This window comes from Pseudochaenichthys georgianus, chromosome 5 (genome assembly GCF_902827115.2).
Source record: "Pseudochaenichthys georgianus chromosome 5, fPseGeo1.2, whole genome shotgun sequence".
NCBI classification, from domain to species: Eukaryota; Metazoa; Chordata; class Actinopteri; order Perciformes; family Channichthyidae; genus Pseudochaenichthys; species Pseudochaenichthys georgianus.
In genome coordinates, this window is record NC_047507.1 from 20,629,384 (window position 1) to 20,647,160 (window position 17,777).

The window sequence follows — 17,777 nt, forward strand, 5'->3', positions numbered from 1 at the left end:
AATGAAATACACATTGCAAAAATAAACAAGAGAATACACAGTGCAAAGAATAATGCGGGAGTGCATCCACAGGGCGAGCGCAAGAACTGCATGTACAAGGTGTTACAGAATAGACCACCCTAATATTATTTAAAAAAGACAAGACATTGTACATAGGAAAGCTATTTTACTTGAACTGTATCGGATTTATTTCCCCAGAAGGTTATCAATCAATCAATCAATCAATGTTTATTTATATAGCCCAATATCACAAATGTTACATTTGTCTCAGTGGTCTTCACAGTGTGTACAGAATATCAGTATGACAATACGACACCCTCTGTCTGTTATTTGTTTTCACAACTAACTAAACATACAGATAGCAACATAAATACATATGACAACATACATGATGTACAGCATCGGCAGGTATGATTAAAAACCTTTAATTTGAATATTGAACGAGTATTTGATGTAAAGTTGTCTTGTGTTGTACTTGATGGAGACCGAGCAAGGGGCGTGTCTAAGAGCGTTCCTCTGTCTTCTGCGCGTGCGTAGTATGGTGACCGCGTAGTTCCTTTTGCTCAGACGTTTGAAAGCTGGCACGGTGAGCGCGCGGCTGATCGGGTTGTCGTGCCTCCCATCCTGACTGAATATACTGTAACGGTAAGATATCCCGATGCTTTAACATGAATTATATACAGTCATGCGGGTTACACACTTGTAAATTGGGTGCTGGTCCAATACATTGGCAGTAAATCTGAACTGTTCGGACTGTTAGCTAACTTTATGCTTAGCAGAAAACACATTAGCATGCTAGCAGCTAACAATAGCAAGCTGACTTGGAGGACCTGGATCAGTCTATTCCATGGAAATGGGATACTGCCTTCTATGCGGCTTTAGATAAGATTTTACGTTAAATTAGTTTAGTTTAGGACATTGGATCAGGAGATAACTTCTGTTAAATATAACTGTTCGTTAAATCGATGTAGGGATCGCCATGTGCTTGTATTTAACTTGTAGAAAACTAGACAGCTAGCTTAGACATCAGACTGCATAAACCGATCTGGAGTCAGCGGGGCCAACTGAGCTAACGTCAGTTTGAGGCTATGTGGCCTAGCTTGTTAGCTGCTAGCAAGCTAACGTCAGACTGAATGCATGCAAGTTGAGCATGACTGAAACTAGCAAAATATATGTGAACTTCGTAACAAGAACTGCATTGACTTGTTAGATAGAGCAGTGAAAAAACGAATTTCATACACAACAAACATGAATTACAATTGCATTTTGCCCGCATTTATAAACTTTTAGGTATCATGATCTTACAGTAACCAATATCACACATGTGTGTCACGTTAAACTTTGAATAGTTTCCAGATACTGAGTTATATCTCTCATTCTCTCTCTTTAGTGACAAGCATGGAGCTAAATGATGCTAACCTCCAAACCCTCACCGAGTTCCTCAGGAAAACACTGGACCCAGATCCAGCAGTCAGACGTCCAGGTAAAACATCGTAATGACCAGTGTTGTGCTAGTTACTGAAAACCAGTAACTAGTTACCATGACTAGTTACTTCATTTCAAAAGTAACTCAGTTACTTTACTGATTACTTACACCAAAAAGTAATGCGTTACTGTGAAAAGTAACGTTTTAGTTACTTAAAAAAGGGCTCCCATTATATTAATGTCCTTATAGCCTTCATTTCAGTACTGTTATTGCATTGGAGAATAATACAATCTGTTGATCAACTTGACATGCATTATATGCAATCTGGATAGCATCGATATTAGCTGGCTTTACATTTTTGTAAATTCTTTCTCCAGGTAGTTGGAAGTTGGTAGTTGGAAAAAGTTTTCTGTCCCATATGCCTTGTGCCGCCCGGACATGCTATCATGCTAACTAGCTCCCTGAAAGGGGGTGACTCCACTGTAGCAATAGCCTGCATGTGTTCTACAACATACCGTGCAATGGCTGTATCGACTTTTCCCTGGCTAGCAGTCCCTTGGTTAAAATCCAGCCGCTGTTGCTTAGGTGGAGGTGGAGTGGCGTCGGTTGAGTCTCTGTGGTCTTAGCTACTAGCTTCGTCCCAGCATGTTGTTTTTGCAGATGTTTTAAGAGATTTTAATGACTGGTTTGGGCAGTAGATAGGCTCTTTGACCCGCCAGGACACAACTTACATTTAACTAAAACGTTATTTTCTTTGTGCTCGACAAAAGTGAAATAGTGAGAATATCTCCAGGTGGAGAAACTAGACTTGAGCTCCGCCGCCGCCATGATAGTCTTGTTAGTAAACAACACAAACACGCCCACAGCCCGTCTCCGCATGTGACACAGGAAGTATTTAAGTACATTTACTCAAGTACTGTACTTAAGTACAGTTCTCATCTCTGTTCACCTGGCTGTTGACTATATAAAAAAACTAACGCGGTAACGGAGTAACGCACCATGTAGTAACGGTAACTGAGTTACTGAATTTAAAAAGTAATGCGTTGGAGTACTAAAAAATACAGTACAACACAGTATTTTTTATAAACCGTATGAAGATATGCAATGACACATCATTGCATATCTTCATACGGTTTATAAAAAATACATGTTTTAATGTACCTTTTTATGCTAATGATTAACTTGATTGTGTTGTCTCTCCTGTAAAACACCTGCTTTCTATTTTCTATTTTTTCTTAGCTGAAAAGTTTCTCGAATCAGTGGAGGGCAACCAGAACTATCCGTTGTTACTGCTCACTATGCTGGAGAAGTCCCAAGACCAGGTCATTCGAGTCTGTGCTGCTGTTACCTTCAAGAATTACATAAAAAGAAACTGGCGCATTGTGAGTCTCACTGAGTAACATCATGTTTACATATTGTTTACACTAGTATCTTGTATGTAGGGATGGATATTGTGGAGAAAATAAACATCACAATAATAAAGGACAAATACCTCAGGATGTATATTCTATGGTTGACTATTTGTGCTTTCAAAAAATATTTACACAATAAGATTTTTATGAATAACCTTCTGTAATGTGTGCTGAATTGCTAAGTGGGTAAGAGCAAAACATAGAACAGTCCAGTATGTTCAGTATTATACAAGTGTATCACTTAACTGTAATGCAGCCTTTTAAAACCAGAGAAAGACTGTAATATGTATGACATATTACAATATTCAAAATATAAGATGATATCTAGTCTAATATCACAACACCAATATGATATCAATATATCCTCCAGCCTACTTGTGTGTAGGCACAGTGTCTCACCCTGCATGTCTGGCATCAGATTAAGGCTGCATGGTACAAACTACCTTAAGTAGCATTTTGTACAAAGTCTGATCAGAACAAGTGTTAAGTGTATTCTGGGGTTCTAGTTGATTGTCCTGCGTTTGTCATGTTTTTCTAAAGGTTGAAGATGAACCAAACAAAGTCTCTGATGCAGACCGAACAGCGATCAAAGCCAACATAGTCAATTTGATGCTAAGCAGCCCAGAACAGATTCAAAAACAGGTACATCCTCACATATTATTATTATTATAGTGTTTAAACAAATCTAATTTAAAAATGTGTAGGAAGATACTCATCCAAACCCCTGTTTATGCTTTGCTTTTCCACAGTTGAGTGATGCCATCAGTATCATAGGAAGGGAAGACTTCCCTCAGAAATGGCCCGACCTGCTAACTGAGATGGTGAACCGCTTCAGAAGTGGAGACTTTCACATCATCAATGGAGTGCTTCGTACTGCACATTCTCTCTTTAAAAGGTACATCTCATTGCTTCATCATTTTAAAAATAGTGTAATTATTACATTTAAAAACATTTTATTAATTTTAAAAAACCGTTGTGTCCCCAAGGTACCGCCATGAGTTTAAGTCAAACGAGCTTTGGACAGAGATCAAACTAGTGCTGGATACGTTTGCCCTTCCTCTGACGGAGCTGTTCAAGGTTTGTAATGACTTGAGGTTCATTTACCACAACTCTTAACCCATCTCAAAAGGTTGGACATGGATTTAAGATAAGATAGTACTTTATTGATCCCAATTTGGGAAATGTTTGTGTTGCAGCAGCATAAAAAGACATGGCATTGTACAAATCAATGAAAAGACAAGAAATAAACAAGAAAGTAGAAAATATACATGTTGAATTAACAAGATATAAACTTCAAAGCAAGGTATTACTTTGGCTAATTACAAATATGTTTTGTTCAATCTCAATGTTCACTCTATGCTGTAGGCCACTATTGAGTTGTGTCAGACTCATGCTACAGACGTCAATGCCTTGAAGGTCCTCTTCTCTTCCCTCACACTCATCTCCAAGCTCTTCTACAGTCTGAACTTCCAGGTCAGTACAATTAGCTTTGTGCGTCCAGGCTTTGCTTTTCTGAACTGTTTTGCTATCATTTGTTTTTTATTGACGTGACAAAATAGTAATTATAAATTCTAATGAATGTGTAATTGTTGAAAGGCAATCATGCGTTATGAATTTGCCCCATGTAAAGGTCAGCATATATATATATACTGTTTTAGTAATGAGTTTACACTTTCATCAGAGATGTGAAAAATGTGCTTTCAACTGAACTCTGTATTATTACAAAGGACCTTCCAGAGTTTTTCGAAGACAACATGGAAACGTGGATGACCAATTTTCACGGCCTATTAACTTTGGATAATAAACTTTTACAAACAAATGTGAGTATTTCTTTCCTTTTTTTTTTTTCCACTCATGCAAAACATTTCCACCATTGCGGTGCTACAGAGATTTGAATGATGTGGCTGTGTCTCTTAGGACGAGGAGGAAGCAGGTCTCCTGGAGCTGCTGAAGTCTCAGATCTGTGACAATGCGGCTCTCTACGCTCAGAAGTACGATGAAGAGTTCCAGCCCTATCTGCCGCGCTTTGTCACGGCCATCTGGAACCTTTTAGTTTCTACTGGCCAGGAAGTCAAATATGACCTGGTGAGTCGTGTACCCTGACTGTGTTAATGTGTCCTTTTTCAAAGTTCACTTTTCCTCTACTAACAATGCACCTCGTATTTGTTGCAGCTTGTGAGCAATGCTATCCAGTTCTTGGCATCGGTGTGTGAAAGGCCACACTACAAGCATCTATTTGAGGACCAGAACACGCTCACTAGCATCTGTGAGAAGGTCATTGTGCCCAACATGGAGTTCAGAAGTAAGTAAATGCTTCCTTTTTTTCAGCTTTCGATTTGACCTGGAAATGTCATCAGTGGATGGCTGGTGCAGGGCTTTGCTTGCAGGTACACACACCTGCACTGTGTGAAACTGACAAGGATGTTTGTAATCCTGATCAGGTGCAGATGAGGAGGCCTTTGAAGATAACTCTGAGGAATACATCCGGAGGGACCTTGAAGGATCTGGTAAAGATTAAGCACAATGCAAACCATTCACATTAATACGCAAACAAATGTTGTAGTTCCTCTTCACATGTTGAGTTTAACTATTGTTTTGGGAAGGGTCTCCTGGCATACAAGATCCGTCAAACCCCAAATGCATAGTTATTTTATTTGTTGTTGATTTGTTTTGCACTCAAAGTTCACACGTAAATAACTAACAGTGAAGAAAATGCTCTAAAGATAACCATGTCTCCACTGTTTACCCTTTCCCGCATCCTTCCTCAGACATTGACACTCGTCGTAGGGCCGCATGTGACCTGGTGAGGGGCCTCTGTAAGTTTTTTGAGGGCCCTGTCACAGCAATCTTCTCTGGCTATGTGAACTCTATGCTGGGAGAGTACGCCAAGAGCCCTGGGCAGAACTGGAAACACAAAGATGCCGCCATCTACTTGGTCACATCACTGGCGTCAAAAGCACAGACACAGAAGGTACGTTGCAAACATATTCAGAGCATTGTTGAATATCTAACTGCTAGTAAAAAGGTAAATTTATAAAAAAGTGTTTGATATAATGCAGGGTTAGACATTAAGGGTAAAAAGCCACTGGCCCTCCGGGCCGGTGGACTTGTATTGTCACTGGCCCCACCATTGTAACCACTGGCCCGGAGCATTCGTCCCAAAAAAAAATCGACTAATAATGAAGAAAATTAACACATTTGTTGTAATAGTAATTTATGCACTAACTACATTACTACTTGTAGGCCTACTACACCATTTGAATCATCAGTTCTTCCTCATTTCCCTCAATTGTTCATATTTGGTTTATTAAAATAATGATATTGTGGTCATTGTTAAAAAATGTCTGCTATTATTATGAGTTATTATTTGTATAATGCGCTTTCTGCCTTCCTGTCATTAGGAGTTAGAAATGTAATGGCTATGTAATAGATTTGATTAGAACCTTCATTATCCTAAACTGCTGGGACATTTCCATACAGCCAATACCTTTATATGTTCTACTCTTCACTTACTTGTCAGCATAGGTTGGCATTAATGTTAATTCACTGAAACAACATGTCGGGAAAGGTGGCCCCATGCATATCGTGCCATAAAATGCTGCTTCTTATTTTAAGTTTCGTTGCCTTGCTCCGCTCTGTGGGGGGGGGGGGTGTTTTATCTGCTGGTGGACTGCCTGAGAGATATACAGCAGGAGAACACGCCGTCCACCGCGGAGAATAAACAGAAGGGCAACCATGACAACCATACTCGGGGTCTTCTTCGCTGCTTTTGGTGTATTTTGTGGCAGCAGCAGCGCCACTTACAGGCCTGGCTTATGTACTACAGCATTTCCAGCGGTCTAGTGTGAACGGACACGTTAATGAATCGAATGCGTGTGAACGGGAGACTTTTTTGCGTTTGCGTTTTGCTGTATGCGTCCTCGTGGGGCCGGGGTCTAAGCCAAACTATATCCAGTCACAGAGATCTGCTATTTTAAAGTAAGGTAAACACATATCGACCCTAAATATAGTGTACAGAGTACACAGAGTACAGAAGCAACAAAGCAGCATACTGCATTAAACCTGACCTTCACAGAGAGGTTGAAGTTCATGTGGAGAGGAGGCTTCAGTAGTCTGTCTGCACTCTGTTTAGTTGCGCTATCTTACAATCAATATAGTAAATGTGAGGTAAAGTGTGTCGCCAATGTAACCGGTTAGAACTCGAAGTTGCGATGAGGTCTTAAAATGTATGGAAAGGGTCTTAAAAAAGGTCTTAAAAGGTATTACATTTGACTTCAGGATTCCTGCATATACCCTGTTTAACTCCTCCGGTGACTTTCTTTTATTTGAAGATTGTTTTTTGCCCGGCGCTTGGCCGGTTACCGCTGGTATTAAAAACATTTTGGCGAATAGTTAGGTGGCGCGATAGTCTGTAGTGAAGGATCCCGCTCACGGGAGCCTGCTCCGCCGCAAACAGCCGTTTGCTTTTCACCCAACAACGACAACCGCCTCACGAAACGCTATGTTGTAGCGTTAATAAACAAAACAATTTAACGAAATTGCTAGTCAAAATACCAATACCACAGGACCATTTTTTTTTTTTTTAAAGCAATGTTTTTAGTGGCCCGAGCGGGCAAGTGGAAAGTACGTTATGCTGGCCCGGGGTGTCTAAATAGTGCTTCCGGGCCAGCGGGCCATTTCTAATGTCGAGCCCTGTAATGAGAATAACTGTTTCAGTGCGTTTGAGTGATTGTCTTTTCCCCCCTCACCAGCATGGGATAACACAAGCCAATGAGTTGGTGGATCTGAATGAGTTCTTTGTGAACCACATTCTCTCAGACCTAAAATCCCCCAATGGTAAGAATAATCCACATTTCTTAATATTATATAGCATCATAAAAATGTATTATGTGACAACAGCAACTTACTTTAGACTTGGCTCTGTGAGTTGTGGGAAAACTTTTATTTCCAAATTGAGTTGTTTGTTGGCTAACATCAAGCCCCATTTGTCTTTTTAGTCAACGAGTTCCCAGTGTTGAAGGCAGACGCCATCAAGTATGTCATGATCTTCAGAAGCCAGGTATGAACTGTCATCCTTCTCAGCGCCTTTTCAAATGGCAAAATGAAAGCATCACAAACGGCCTCTTTGTCCGTTCCCCTCAGCTGCCCAAGGAGCAGCTGCTGCAGGCCGTTCCTCTGCTGATAAGTCACCTGCAGGCGGAGAGCACAGTGGAGCACACGTACGCTGCCCACGCTCTGGAGAGGCTGTTCACCATGAGAGGCCCCAACAACTCCACACTGTAAGTATTAAGAAGTATAGGAAACGGGAAATTATATTTGAATGGACCAAAACAATTTCTAACAGTGCTCAAATTGTTTCAAATGCATAAAAAGTCAACAATAATTGTTCAGTATATTATTTACATCCTAAAGATTCAAGCTGTGTAACTCTCACATATTTGCTGAATCCAGTATGAAACGAGATCATTACCAATATATTTAAGAACCGGTGTATGCCATAATAGCAGTCATACAGCACACAAACAGATATTAAGACCGCTGAGGGAAAAACGGGGCAATGTGTGTAAAGTCCACTCAGACTATATATAATAATAACCCTTTAATTCTGTTCTCAGTATCACGCCCGCAGAGATGGCCCCTTTTACTGAACAGCTGCTAAACAACTTGTTCAAGGCATTGGCTCTTCCTGGGTCTGAAGAAAATGAATACATCATGAAAGGTAAATCTGACGTTTCTCCGTCATCTAAATGCTCCTCATTACCAGTTCCATGTCAGTGTTGAATCAACTGCAAAGTTATTATAAGTAGCCTCATCATGCCTTTTTGTTTCTTTTGACTTCTAAAGCCATCATGCGCAGCTTCTCCCTGCTGCAGGATGCCATCGTCCCCTACATTCCCACTCTGATTGGTCAACTCACTCATAAGCTCCTCTTAGTCAGCAAGGTAACACTCCCGTTTACTTTTTATGTATGCAGATTGATTCACCAAGATGCTTGTTCAGGGCATACACGTGTCAACTTTGCCAACATCTTGTTTTCAGAATCCCAGCAAGCCTCACTTTAACCACTACCTGTTCGAGTCCTTGTGCCTGTCGGTCCGCATCACCTGCAAGGCCAACCCCACCACGGTCAGCAGCTTCGAGGAAGCACTGTTCCCCGTCTTCACTGAGATCCTGCAGAACGATGTCCAGGGTTTGTCATTCAACTATGGAATTGATTTATGTTGATGTCATTTATCAACATGTTGATGTCATTTATCAACATGCTGATGACGTAGAGCTCGTCGTCAGCGTGTCCAAACTACGGTCCGGGGGCCAAATGCGGCTCGCGGACCATTTTGAATCGGCCCTCAGCAAATTCAAAAAGTATAATGGAATATGGCCCACAAATGAAACTTGTGCTGGTCTTATATTGAACCTCTTAACTATAAATGTAAAAATATATTACACTCTAGTATCCATGTGTTAATAAGACCACTTTTCAAATAATTTCAGTCAATTAAAGTTAGACATTTTCTAACATATCTTAGTTGATAAGAAAAAAGCCCAATGACTTATTTACATAACAAGCTTGAAATACACCCTTCCTATTTCACATTATTATAATCAATCTGAGGTTTCTGTTTTAATTGACCTACAGTTGATTGATTTTGCTAACTTATAATTGAACTTATGAGGCAATATACCTCACCTCTAGTTAGTGGCCCAGCCCTTCGTATATTTTCCTGTATGTGGCCCTCGGTGAAAAACGTTTGGACACCCCTGCTGTAGAGGTAACTCTTCTCATCCTTCTCTGTTCTCTTGCAGAGTTTCTTCCCTACGTGTTCCAGGTGATGTCTCTCCTGCTAGAGATCCACTCCAACTCTATTCCCTCCTCCTACATGGCGTTATTCCCTCACCTGCTGCAGCCCGTGCTCTGGGAGCGGACAGGGAACATTCCCCCTCTCGTGCGCCTGCTTCAGGCTTACTTGGAGAAGGGAGGTGCCTCTATTGCCAGCTCTGCTGCTGATAAAATCGTAAGTGGGGAGAGTGTTGTATACAGCAGTTATTATTCAATTTCTTATCATTTAAATATTGTATGATTGATTCATTGTGTGGACACTGTTCTAACACTTGAGTATCATCTTGCTCATCTTTCCCTCTCAGCCCGGCTTGCTTGGAGTTTTCCAAAAGCTTATCGCCTCCAAGGCCAACGACCACCAAGGTTTCTACCTGATCAACAGCATCATAGAGTACATGCCCACGTAGGTTCACTATAGCTGTGTTCTCAACTGGTGGAATGTGTTGGTGATATGTATTTTAACCTTTATGTTTTTTGTTTTGCCAGAGAGTCTATCACTCAGTACAGGAAACAGATCTATATTTTGCTCTTCCAGAGGCTCCAAGGCTCCAAAACCACCAAGTTCATCAAGAGTTAGTATAATCCTCTCTTTACCAATGTTCATGTTCTGTTTAAAGCTATTCATCTGATGTCAGTGATTCATTTAGAAAATTACAACAATCTAAAAATGTAATGGATAAACAGTTACAATAGTCAGCTAAAAGTGACCTAAAATGAATGGATATTCTTTGTTGTACCATAACAATATAACTAATGCTATTAATACTTACTCAGCAGGGGTAATGTTGGCATTGGGACGCACACCCACGTTTCAGTCACAGTCAACATTTTCTAGTTTTGAATACTATTTATTATTTATGCTGCTGTGTTTCAAATGTTAACATTTGACTTGTTTTCTTTCACAGGCTTCTTAGTGTTTATCAACCTGTATTGTGTCAAATACGGAGCCATTGCACTTCAGGAGATGTTCGACAGCATCCAGCCAAAGTAAGTTTAATTCCCATATACACCAGAAGGTGTTGACAAAAGTAGACTCATGTTTGACTGGTTATTGAGTGGGTTCATCCGTCAGTGTAGCATTCAGGCAGTGGAATATGTTCTGTTGACCTTAAGGCAGCGTTTCTCAAAGTGTGGGGCGCGCCCCACTGGTGGGGCGCAGAGATGTGATAGGTGGGTCGCGGAAAGAAAAAAAAAAAAATGCAAAACAATTTTTACATTTTTTTTTCCACATTTATTTATTTTTTTCACACTGGTGGAATATCAAAACAAGGATCCGCCCGGGGTGCAAAACGTATCAATGAAAAGCGACCCTCTACCACACAAAACAACACCTGTAGATAACCCAATTTGTGTTCTTTGAAATTGAAAAGGATATTGCATTGTGTTTGTTACTTTCGTTGCAGTTGTATGTCTTAAGTGTAATTTGGCATGCTTTTATTTTGAAGGCAAGTTTACGCTGTTGACAGTTGTTGTTGCTATGGAAACAAGAAACGTTTCACAGCGGACGGACGGTAATAAAGTCTGCGATAATAAAGCTCACCCATTTAGAGGGAAGATATGATTGGTCAATTGTACTGTCATTTGACATCACTCTCTCGTTCAGTTACTATAGCTGGCCCTCTGTGAAATCATAGCTGGACGTCCAATCAGCTCCTGTCTTCACAGACTCGCAGAGACGAGCTTCTTTCATTTAACCCTTCACATTCAAACAGCAACTGAATAGGCAGATTCAAAGGATTTATTTCTTTGGAAATGTTATTTTAAATACAATTTAATCAAGTTATTTTTGGTAAAACTATTGACAAATATTACTTAAAACATATTTAAAAAAAATATATAAAGAAAAATATAATTTGTTTTAATGTTTTTAAATATTATTTTGTAGAATATCTTAGGCCCTCAGAGACAGGCTCGCCACTGGTAAACATCTCTCATACACACGTGTGAAACGCTCTCACAGACACACACAACAGCGTTGCAGTCGGGCAGAAAAGCAATGTGGAGCGAGAGAGCAAGAGAGAGAGCACACCTTTATCTATTTAATAAAGTTGTACAAAATAAAGTAAGAAATCATTCCAATGTGTACTATAGGATAGTAAAAAGTTTAAAAGGGGAGTGATTAGTCAAATATGCATAAATAAAAAGAAAGAATGCTAACTAGGTAACATAAGATAAGAATAAACAAGTTTAAATGATTTGTTGTGATCATATTCTAAAGATGTTTGGATTATTGAAAAGTATACAGCTCCCTTTCATCTGAGTGTTGAGAGCTGTATCCATACATTCATGTTGGGCTCAAAGTAGGGCTGCTCGATTATGGCAAATCATAATCTCGATTATTTGGGTCAATAATTGATATCACGATTATTAAAAACGATTAACCATTTACTTTGAAAAACATCAATTTATTGAAGAAAATAATTTGAAAAGTATGTTTTTAACAGTTGATTATAATTCAACTGAAAAACCTATTTAAAAAATAAATAAAAATGTTTTATTTCGATTATGTTTTCATAATCGTTGCAAGCCAAAATCGTAATTGCGATTAAAATACGATTTAATTGAGCAGCCCTAGCTCAAAGTGCACCAGATTGATGCATTCAACTTCAACATTTAAAAAAAATCTTCCTGGGGGTGCATGCCCCCGGACCCTCGAGGATGTGACGTCCACCACCAAATAAAGCAGGTTAAAATAATTAACTTGCATACATTTTATTTTAGTAAACACTGAAAACTGGTCCCACAGACCCAAACAGCACTCAAAGGTTAAAGGTAGCATATAATAATGTTAAAATGTGCTAAATATATACACTGGCAAAAAAACAAAAAAGAGGAGTAAAAGTAGCTCACGACTTGTTTTATTTTTTGAAAGTAACCCTCATCCTAAAAAAAGTTGGAGACCCCTGTAATAGAACGATACATTTGACAATTTTAAGATTGGCCTACCATTTTATTGGAGCGATGAGGAACAGGTGGGGCTTGAAAAGGCCCACCTGTTCAAAGTGGGGAATGACAGAAAAAGTTTGAGAACCACTGCCTTAAGGCATCAAAACCACAAAAGCTGGCACTGGATCAGTGTAAATATATAACGTAGTAATCCTGGTTGCTTTTTGTCTTGCAGGATGTTTGGTATGGTGTTGGAGAAAATAATTATCCCAGAGGTTCAGAAAGTGTCTGGACCGGTTGAAAAGAAGATCTGCGCTGTTGGCATCACAAAAATCCTTACTGAATGTCCGTCAATGATGGACACGGAGTACACTAAACTTTGGTAAGAGATCCGTCTGGAGAAAATGCAACCATTAGTTCCTTTTTTCATAAAGTTACTCGGTTAAAGTCCCTGAACCTTTAGTCCACTAACAATCCAGTACTGTGCGGGTGTGTGAAAACAGTTTGATTGATTGGAAATACTCTTCTCATACGAGGTTCAAGGCTTTTATTGGTCATTCGTACACAGCTAAAGTGTAGTTATGAAAATCTTAGGTCACAGGCTCCTCCAACAGTGTAAAACAGAATAAATAGTGCAAGTAAATACAAATAGTGCAATAGTGCAAAACATCCTGAATGACATGTAATAGTTTCTTGTCCTGAGTTAAACTGTACCTGAAGTTTTGGGGTTTCTCATGTCTGTTCAGGACCCCTCTGCTCCAGGCTCTCATTGGTTTCTTTGAGCTGCCAGAAGATGACAGCATCCCGGATGATGAGCACTTCATTGACATTGAAGACACACCAGGCTATCAGACGGCCTTTTCACAGCTGGCCTTTGCCGGGAAGAAGGAGCACGACCCGATAGGAGACGCTGTCGGCAACCCCAAGATCCTGCTGGCCCAGTCGCTCCACAAACTCTCTACTGCCTGTCCGGGAAGGGTATGTAGAGACGTGCAGGACATGCTATGCAACTTCTGCCACAGGTCATGTTCTGTGGTACAGAATACGTAACTCAGGAAGGACAAATAATACAGTGGAAGTATTTCTTCTACCTAAGGTGGCTTGTTAATATTTGAGGGGAAAACACCATCATGTGTAGGTTATCTATCTTAAAATATATTCATATCCTCGTGGATGGCCACTAAATAATCAATGCCCATTCTTATATTTAATTAATTTACTACACATTGTTGAACAATTATCCAGTGTTCAGTACGGCCCCTTGCCTCCCACGGAGTCGGTGCACAGTTTGGATTTGTTTTGAATAAAAGAAAGGTTAAGATCATTACTTCAGCGCTGTGATCTGCAACAGAGGATGTGACGATGCAGAAAGCAAACAAGTCATTCTTGCCTCTTTTCTCAATTGCAGGTTCCCTCAATGCTGAGCACCAGTCTGAATGCAGACGCCCTCCAGTTCCTGCAGGGTTACTTGCAGGCAGCCACTGTGCAGTTGGTTTGAACCCGGTGTGATGGGGTTCACTTAAGGAGTACAATACACTGCAGGAGTATCCACTGTGGCCACACGACAGAACTGCTTCAGCTGAATTTGAATCTTAATAGATTTGCTTTGACTGCTTTCTGATGGTTTTGCCTGAATTTAGGGTGTTTTCTCAGATGCAAGCTGTTTTTAAGGGTTTTTAGAGACATGACCAAAAGTTGACTCGACTGAATTGCGGTTTTGCGTTGGAGCCCTTTGTTTGCTGTGTGGCAAAGACTAACAAGGATTTGGATTACAAGTTTCCATACAATTGTCAGTTTATTACAGTAACGGCAGCAGCAGAGGTACACTTCAGCAGTATTGTGGGAAAGCTGAACATCACAATCACATGGGAGGGGTTTATTTAGCGCTTCTTTTGTATGATTAATTCCTTTTACATTTTCGAAAAACTAATCTGTGGCTTAAACATTACATCATAATTTTCTGTTGCATGTTACCCCGCCAACTGGTCATTGTCAAGTCTTCGTTTCCCCACTGTTTGTTAATGTGAATAAACAGGCACTTGTATAGCTCTGATCGCAGCCTCTTTTCTGGGAGTATTATTTTAGAAACATTTATCACTTCTGGCTCTTTGGCCTCCGGTACACATACAAATCTATATTTCTCTTGATTTATAAGGAGGTGGAATTCCTTTTCATCAAGGAAACACTGGCTCCCCTTTCGATCTAGTAATGGTTAAATGAAACCAGACATATATGCACTGCAACATGGCTGCTAATACAGTTGCCCTTCATCCCATTGTAAAGATAAACCTGCAGGTATTTGGCGCTCCCTTCATTTGTTAAGGATAAACACTTGGAGCCTTTAGTCTGCATTGGTCCAGGGTTATAAAAGAGACTGGCGGAGAGGGCTTAGGATTTGACGTGGCCGTTGACATTCTTTAGTGCAACATTCTTGATGAAGGGAAGCATGCATTTGTCACCTCCCATGAAGCGATATGTCGCCACATTTGCCTCCCAAGGTAGCAATCTAGACGAGGGAAGGAACAAAAACAATACCATTGAATTTATTGTCTTGTTCCCAAATAATTTATGTATTTTCTTTCTAATCTATAATGGCCTTAGCATTCACTTCACATTATACTCACGCTCTTGTTATGAAGGGGATATACATAAGGCGAGGAATGCAGATCATTTGCTGTTCGGCTAAAATGGCTTTCATCGACTGCTGCACTGTGTAGAGGGGGTCCAGAGGGGGAATAAGACCCCGGAGCTCCTTCCTGGTCATTATAAAAACAAGTGTACATTATAGAACATTATTTCTAGGTAAGACAACAACTAAAGTCTAAATGATGAATGGTGGCCTACCTGATTTCACAGCCTGCAAACATCCCAGTGTCTACAATATAAGGGCAGACTAAAGTGGTTTTGATGCCGTCATTTTCCTCTGCCAGCAACTCGTGCGTCAGTGACTCGTGGAAACCCACGGCTCCAAATTTACTGGCACAGTAATCCTATAGGAAGAAAGTAAATGCTGATATTTAGAGGTGCACTATAATTGATTGGTCTAGGATTTGTCTGTTCAGATTGTGTTCCAGTGTGTCAGTAATCTTGTGTCTTACCTCCACACATGCAGTGCTGAATAGTCCAAGAGCACTGGCAACAGTCACAATGTGACCGTGGTTCGTTGTTTTCATCTGAGGCAGGAAGGCCTTTGTCATCTGTTGGGTTACACACGATGATTGATTTTTACTAAAATCAATCATCCATTATCATGCCATTTGACACACGATACAAATTATGCCAAATAATACAAGGGAACCTAACAACCCGACCCAATGTTAATGTACTTTAATTGTGTGTTTATACGTATTGACTAATAGTGTTTTACTTATTATATGAGATCAGAGTAAGACCAAACAGTTTTACAAACTGCTGTTGAAATCAAATATATTTAAGTATTTCAGTGTATCTAACTGGAAAAATCATCTACTTAATCTGTACATAAGGATTTTTTGTGAACAGGCTCACCTAAATCCCATTAACTTGCAGTGTATTCCCTTAAACAAACATTAATAACATTACCAATGGAATTACCAACAGTAAGAAACTTACAACCAAAGCAGCAGCTTCTCTAAATTTATATTTTATGAATTATAACTTTGTAAGCTAACAATATAACAACTCGCATGATAAGAGCCTTATTGTTAAGAATCCAGGCTTGAGGCAATCTCTTTGAAGAGGGGCTTTGTGTCAAATCTATTTGTCAGACCTTTATTAATTACGGCTGATGCTGTGCTCATAAAGTGCATAATCCTGAACAAAGCTGCGGCCATGTAGAATCCTAAGGGTGAAAGCAAAGACAGTTTATTATGAGCCCAGATTTCTCATTTTGGCTCTGATGTCCTTTTGTTGCTGCCAACTATTCCCAACAGTGACACGTTGTGCTTTAACAGATACCCTTCCACTGTATGTGTGTGATATCTTGAAATGTGATGCTTAAGAGCTTAACACTTTATTGTATGAGACTGAGGCTTAAAGGGGATCAAGGGCAGAATCACATGATTTCTTGACTGGTGGGCTCCTTTTATTCTGATACGTTTTTTGATTGCATAGATTGTGCGTTAAAGGTGCGTGCGTCAAATCTCACCCAAAACAGCGCGTGGCAGTTCACCAACAGAGTCCTCTCCAGAAGCTCATCGGGACAGTCAAGCAGCCTCCGCCCGGCCACCACTCCTGCGTTGTTGACCAGTATGGAGACCTCCCCCACCTCCGCTCTCACCCTGTCGGCCGTCTCATAGATGCTCATGCGCTTGGACAGGTCCACCGTGTACGTGTGAACCTTAACTCCCAGCTCCCGTGCCAGTTTGGCGGTCTGCTCGTTGGCCTCCTCGTTGCAGTCCCACAGCACCAGGTGCGCCCCCTCTTTGGCAAACTCCAGGGCGAACAGCCGCCCCAGCGCGCCCCCCGACCCGGTGATCAGACAGAGCTCCCCATCAATGCACTTGAGCCTCGGCCGCAGGACAGTCTGGACGATGGCACTCAGGATGGAGTAGGTCAGGTCGATGAGCATCAGCAGCAGGTCCACTATGATTATCATGATGCTTCCGTCCTGTATGAGCCAAACAAGCGGACCCCCAGGTTTCGGAGTATTGGTGGTTGCGTGACGCGCCGGTGGATGGGCATTTTATATAACGTGTGTGCAGGATTAGGACCATGATTAGGACGCCGCTCGATGGTGGCCACCAATAGAATGGCTTTTTGTCTGATGACCAAGGAGCTAATGGACTAACCCGTGTGCATTCATAACTCGTTCATAAACAGTGGCAGAGTATGACCGAGGAGGATTAACATCACACTCAGGTCCAGAGCCAAAGCCAGCAGGCAATTGGTCGAATGTTTACAATGAAGCTGAGAGATGTACACATAACAGCATAGATTCTATTATATTAACATTAAGGATTACATTATTGACTGCACATGTTTTGTCATACAATGATACAATACACTTACACAAAAATAAATAATCAGACATATCAACAAACGTTTTAACCTATTTTTTTTGTTTTGTACTGTATGTTATATTTGTTACAGCCATATTTATATATATATATATATATATATATATATATATATATATATATGTCAGTTGTATTGCTATTGGGGATCAGTCCCTCACAAATTCATCAAGATACCGCTAAACTCAACATCTACATTTGTTTTAATTTCACAGTGGAAA

At 40.4% G+C, this 17,777-nt stretch overlaps 2 protein-coding genes across 2 annotated transcripts; one reads left to right on the forward strand and one right to left on the reverse strand.

Annotated features, from left to right (window-relative positions):
• The first annotated feature begins 558 nt into the window (after positions 1-558).
• Positions 559-14,615, forward strand: cse1l (CSE1 chromosome segregation 1-like (yeast)). Its single transcript, XM_034083105.1, has 25 exons — positions 559-645; positions 1,391-1,483; positions 2,666-2,808; positions 3,379-3,480; positions 3,588-3,733; positions 3,825-3,915; positions 4,204-4,311; positions 4,566-4,658; positions 4,756-4,923; positions 5,011-5,140; positions 5,280-5,345; positions 5,607-5,809; positions 7,590-7,674; positions 7,836-7,897; positions 7,981-8,117; positions 8,454-8,557; positions 8,683-8,780; positions 8,878-9,028; positions 9,643-9,851; positions 9,982-10,079; positions 10,163-10,248; positions 10,582-10,663; positions 12,798-12,944; positions 13,309-13,540; positions 13,971-14,615. The coding sequence occupies exons 2-25, from the start codon at positions 1,399-1,401 to the stop codon at positions 14,058-14,060; spliced, it is 2,916 nt and encodes a 971-aa protein (XP_033938996.1). The 5' UTR covers positions 559-645; positions 1,391-1,398; the 3' UTR covers positions 14,061-14,615.
• A 94-nt stretch (positions 14,616-14,709) lies between these two features.
• LOC117446735 (retinol dehydrogenase 10-like) lies at positions 14,710-17,180 on the reverse strand. Its single transcript, XM_034083106.2, has 5 exons — positions 16,689-17,180; positions 15,661-15,759; positions 15,407-15,552; positions 15,187-15,318; positions 14,710-15,068 (listed from the first exon to the last, which is right to left on the reverse strand). Exons 1-5 carry the CDS (start codon positions 17,136-17,138, stop codon positions 14,951-14,953), a joined length of 945 nt encoding a protein of 314 aa, XP_033938997.1. The 5' UTR covers positions 17,139-17,180; the 3' UTR covers positions 14,710-14,950.
• Between the last annotated feature and the right edge of the window lie 597 nt (positions 17,181-17,777).